Below are 5,890 nucleotides of genomic sequence, written 5' to 3' on the forward strand. Positions count from 1 at the left end.
TTGCGGCGTGACCATCTCCCCTGGGGGGTGATTTCTTGCTTTCTCGCTTTCTGTCTCTATGTCTCTCTCTGTCTGTCTGGCGAGCGCACACGTCCTGTAATAAAAATACCTCTCCAAAAAAATAAATAAATTTAAAAAATAAATTAAAAATAAATTAATTTATTTACTTTGATTTTATTTACTTATTTTTTTATTTTTATTATTTTTCCTTTTTTTTAAGAGAGGTTTTTCCCAGAAAAACAGAGACGGAGAGACAGAAAGCGAGAAATCACCCCCCAGGGGGGATGGCCATGCCGTAATCCCTTCTCCTCCATTCTCCTCTCGGGATCTTGGGCACGCACACACACGTGCCGGGCGTGAGTTTAAGCCACCAGGTCTGGGACTCGAACCATGGTTGACTACATGGGAGTCCAGCAACATAGCTATTAGGCCAACTGCTGGTCCCTTGTTATTATTTTAAAATTTGCTGTAGGGCCCATGTGCTTATCAGAGAGAAACGGAGAGAAAGGGAAAGTAAGAGAGCAAGCTGCCAGGTCCAGGACTTGAACCATGTGGGAGTCCAGTACCTTAACACCTGCTGCTCCAGTAAGTTTCTATTTTTAAAGGAATTTCTGTTAAATTGTGGGAAATGAGAATTCTTATACTGTCAGGATGGGGTACAAATTTTGGAGACATTTGCTGTATGTCAAAAGCTTAAAGTGAGGGGCCAGCAGGGGCGTGGTTGTTAAAACCCTGTACTGTCACATGGCCCACAGCAATCTGAGTCCCCTGATCCCCTGATGGCTTGCTTTCTCTCTCTCTCTAGCTCTCTCTGTCTAGTGAGCATATGAGCCCTAGAGCAAAATTTAAAAATAAAGATAATAATAAATAATTATGTGAAAAGCAGGGGTCAGCAGATGGTGTGATGGTGTGGTGGTTATGGTGCTGGACTCCCACATGACTGATTGCAGATTGAGTCCTAGACCTCAGCTTGCTTTCTCACTTCGTCTCTCCTGATGACTATAGCAAGTTTAAATAAATTAATAAATAATATAACCAGCACATGGCATAATGGTTACACTGCTGGACTCTCATGTGGTCGGCCATGGTTTGAGTCCCGGACCCGGTGGCTCAAGACTCACACCAGGGGGACCAGCAGTTAGTGTAATGGCTTTGTTGCTGGACTCCCATGTAGTTGAGTGTGGTTCAAGTCGTTTGGCAAGAATTTCAGTCTTATGATGCCCGATGGTTAAGATGGGGGGGTAGGGGGGGTTTGCTGAAATATCTTTAACATGTTTAATTTTTAAGTTGCTTGTGTGTATGTGTGTATGTGTGTATGTGTGTATGTGTGTATGTGTGTATGTGTGTATGTGTGTATGTGCGTATGTGCGTATGTGCGTATGTGTGTATGTGTGTATGTGTGTATGTGCGTATGTGTGTACGAAATCCTGAGAGGAGACTGGAGGAGAAAGGATTGCGATATGGCCATCCTGGGGGAGGGGGTGACTTCTCACTCTGTCTCTCTGTCTCTGTCTCTCTGGCAAGCACACATGCCCTATAGAAAAATCTCTAAAAATAATAATAATAAAAATAAAAAAAAAATTTTAAGTTTAAAATGTCTATTCCTTCATCCAACACTCTCCTTCTAAGAATTTATCCCAGGAAAATTACAGAAAAATATGTACACGTACACACAAACGCATGTCAGGCAGCCTGAGTTACATTGTGTCCACGGCAGCAGCAGGGCAGAGCTACATGAACTGTATGTGTATAAAACAGGCTGCCCTGCAACCACAGGAATGAAGGTAAGCTATTTCCTGACATGTAAAAAGATGCGCATGGGGCTAGCAGGTAGCCTGGGTGTTAAAGTGCTGGAGCCCACATCGCCAGCTCGGCTGTTTGAATCCTGGACCTGACAGCATGAAAAATCACGCCATAAAAAATAACAAAATCCTGGCTTTTGACAGAAAGTGGAAGAATATGGAAGATTTACTGCTGAGTGAAGCAAGCCAGGCTATGAAGGAGAGGCACCGTATGTCCCCACTTAATATATACCGAGTGTCTGCACTCTATGAAGGAAACTGATTGACATAAGGTTGTACGAACACAAGAGATGGGGGTTAGTGTGTGTGGAGAGGTAGGACCTAAGGAAGGACATTTGGAGGAGGGATACGGAGGCAGAGCATTGACGGGATGGGGAGGTGTGGTGTTATTGGTGGAAGACATATATATATATATATTTTTTTTTTTTGGAGAGGTTTTTGTTATAGGGTGCGTGCACTCGCCAGACAGACAGAGACAGAGAGACAGAAAGCGAGAAATCACGCCCCAGGGGGGATGGTCACGCCGCAATCCCTTCTCCTCCATTCTCCTCTTGGAATCCTGGGCATGCACGCACACGCGCCCGGCATGAGTTTAAGCTACCCGGGTCCAGGACTCGAACCACGGTTGGCTACATGGGAGTCCAGCGACATAGCCATTACGTTAACTGCTGGTCCCTAGGTGGAAGATATTTTGATCAACTGGACTGGGGAGAAATGTTCACATATTGAAATGTTCACTTTGTAAGCTAAATAATATGATTGAATGTATATTAAAAAATTAAAATAAAAAAATAATAATAAAGAAAAGAAAAGAAAATCACACCGGGCATATGAGCATGCTTGATCATCCAAAACTGGAGAAGAAAATGCAGAAAGAGGGACTGCAGTGTAATCATCCTCCCGGGAGATGAGTTCTTTCTTTCTCGCTTTCTCTTCCCACCCCTCCCTGTAAACACACATGCCCTAGAACAAAAATGAAAATAAGATGCTCATGAGATTAGAAGACTATATAGTATGACCCCACTTAAACAGGAAAATTACAGTTCATAGTCTATATACTTGAAGAAGAAAAGCCTAGAAAAATATACAACTGTCAGTGCTGGTTTTCTCTAGCAGGAGAGTCAGGCAGGGGTGAAGGTGAAATTGTTTTTCCTGTAGCATTTGACAGAACTAGGATTATCACAAAAGCAAAGTTAGTTCAATGGGAGAAAGGGAGAACACTTTCCAAACCACATTCTCAGCTCTGTTCTCTCCATGGAAAACCCTTCAACTAGCCCTTCACCTGCTCCTGGACTCCCACCCCTACGGGCTTGAGCCTCAGCCATCTCTTAGCACAGAAGTCCTTTGTCCCCCTCCCGACTACAAATCTTTTTTTTTTTTTTTTGAGAGATTTTCCCTGTAGGGCGCGTGCGCTTGCCAGACAGACAGAGAGAGACATAGAGACAGAAAGCGAGAAATCACCCCCCAGGGGGGATGGTCACACCGCAATCCCTTCTCCTCCATTCTCCTCTCAGGATCTTGGGCACGCACGCACGCACACGCGCCCGGTGTGAGTTTTAAGCCACCGGGTCCGGGACACAAACCGCGGTCAACTACGTGGGAGTCCAGTGCCGACTACAAATCTTTAATAAAGGGCAGACTTCTGGGCGTCAGCAGGTGGCTTGGTGGTTAAGGCACTGGTCCCACATGGCCAACTGCGGTGGTTTGAGTCCAGGGCCCGGCAGCTTGAAAATCACAATAAATAAATAGATAAGTAATTAAGTGTCTAAAAAGGGGGAGAGGCTTCACCTTTTGTCTCTGCATTCTGAAGGCCAAGCATAATTCCTGGGTCACTGTAGGTAGCTAATAAATGCTTCTTAGACAAAATTACGCTCAGCTCCTCTGCCCAGATGCTGGATAACTAGCTCACCTCGGCTCTGGGTTTGCACCTGAACCACCCAGGATGTTGTATAGAAATGCAGATTCGTAACGTCCACCTGGACTCTGAATGAGAATTGGCTGGGAGGGTGGGAGGCCACTCCCCCATCTACCAGTAACAGGCGGCCCAGATCCTGTGGTGGGTGGCCCAGATCCTGTGGTGGGTGGCCGGTTTCCCTGGCACTGCTTTCGTCCTCACATAAAGGTTATGACAGTGGCAAATACTAATACTCTGCATCCAAGGTCTCCCCAATAAACGTAATGGGGAGGGATGAATAAAAGAAATGGGGCTCAGGCAAACGAAGCTGAAAATTTCGGTCCCTCAGGGCCAGTGGCTGGGGTACGGGAGTAACGTGATGCTCTCATCCTGGACCCACTTGAGCAGGTCCTGGGTCCGTGTCTGGAGGTCTCCCTGTACACACCGGGCATGCGTCTGTGTCTCTGGGGTCTGGGGGAGTCCCTGTGGGCGGTGTCTGCCGGGTTCTTCTCTGTCTGACTACTTCCCTCGGATGAGAGAGATAAAATAAACTTGGGGGGGGTGCCCCTTACTTTCCGTGGAAAAGGCACCAGGATCCACAAATGGTGGGCTGACGCGTGGGAGACGAGCCCCAATTCCACCCTCATCCCTTTCACCTAAAGCACCAAGCAGATGATTCATCAGAAAGAAACGATTTCAAATCTTGCCGTTGTTCGTATTCCGGCAGAGTTCACAGTTACCCACTCCCAATTTCCTTATTGTAAAGTAAATACATAACCTTCCTCTCAGGAATGTGGCTGGAATTAAATGAGATAAAATACACAAAAGGCCTTCTACCGGCCACCCGGCATTTGTCAATGCCCTCTGTTCCTCTCTCCCCATCACCCACTTCCAGATGTTTCCCTGGGAAACCCTGCGCCGGCTTACCTTGGTCTGGGAGAAGCCGAAGCACGTTCCCACGGACGCCCAGTTCCCTCACGTAGCAGAGATCTGGGGACGCCCCGGTCGCTGCTGCCACCTCTCGGTCCTGGAGAACTTTCTTTAAGATAGAAGGCACGGGTTGGAGCTTCTGGGGTGAAGGCACCTTGTCTAAGCCCAGGAATTGAAGGAAGACATAGCGTGGAAATTGGAAAGTCTGGCCCAAGGTCAGGGTTACCAGGAAGCTGAGAGCCAGGACGCGCAGGGAGGGAAGCATGGCCTCCCAGACAGCAGCCAGACGGGAAGACCGTCTCCAGACTGGCCTCAACCGGGCGGCTGCTCACTTATCTGATGGGGGATAATCCAGTGTGAATTGCTCTCTTCCCAGCTCTTCAAAGGCAATTGGATGCTAACAGACAGAATGTTTTTTCTCTTCGCTGGCTCTATTCTTCCAGAAAAAAACAGTTGATAAAACAAAGGTGACCGATGCGTGAGGTCAGCTGTGCAGACCTGAGGTTGGTCAGAACCTGGCAGAGTGGAAGAGACATGCACTTACTCCTGCGCAAACTCGCTCATCTCTGGTGCATGCGAGACGCTGAGACAGCACCTAGGGACATAGTAGTTCATAGTCTTAGCATTCGTGGTCTCATCAGACAAATGCATTGTGGATTTCTCACAGACCTCATCCACAGTGAAGTGGGAAACTGGATGGGGGGAGACGGCTTTCCAACTGTGCGCGTGGACATGCCCTGTCTATTTTCAACTTCTGGACTAAATTTTGCTCATCTAACTTTGCCCAAGTGGTGTGGTGATTGAGCGCTGGATTCCCACATGGCTGACCATGGTTCAAGTCCCAGATCTGGTGGCTTGCCTTCTCACTTTCCCTCTTTCTTGCTGTCTCTCTCTGGTCAAATTAAATAATAATAATAAGTAAAGTAAAGTAGGGATCAGCAGATGGCATAGTAGCTACGTTGCTGGACTCCCAGATAGTTAGTTGCCTGTAGTTCCAGTCCCAGACCTGGTAACTTAAAACTCATTTTGTCTTATTTTGGCCATACTAGTAAAAAAACTTTCAAATGCCATGGGATATTTAGCTTATCACGAAAATAATCTTCAGGCATTTTTGAGAACTGTAATTTTAGCATGGTAGTTAAGGCACTGGAATTCCACATGGTCGGTGGTTCATGTCCCTGGTGGCTTGCTTTCTCACATTCCCTCTCTCTTTCTTTCTCTCTCTGGCGAGCATATGTCCCCTATAGCAAATTGAAAATAATAA

The 5,890-nt window shown here is 46.7% G+C and overlaps 1 protein-coding gene across 1 annotated transcript in view; it reads right to left on the minus strand.

The window, feature by feature from the left end:
- Positions 1-5,052, minus strand: part of GDF3 (growth differentiation factor 3) — an 8,941-nt gene extending 3,889 nt beyond the window's left edge. The window contains exon 1 of the mRNA XM_006146617.1: positions 4,624-5,052. Coding sequence (XP_006146679.1) covers positions 4,624-4,891 — 268 coding nt within the window. The 5' untranslated portion in view covers positions 4,892-5,052. The remainder of the gene's footprint in view (positions 1-4,623) is intronic.
- Positions 5,053-5,890: the final 838 nt, after the last annotated feature.

The sequence above is a fragment of the Tupaia chinensis genome, unplaced genomic scaffold (genome assembly GCF_000334495.1).
Source record: "Tupaia chinensis unplaced genomic scaffold, TupChi_1.0 Scaffold000183_1, whole genome shotgun sequence".
Lineage (NCBI taxonomy): Eukaryota > Metazoa > Chordata > Mammalia > Scandentia > Tupaiidae > Tupaia > Tupaia belangeri.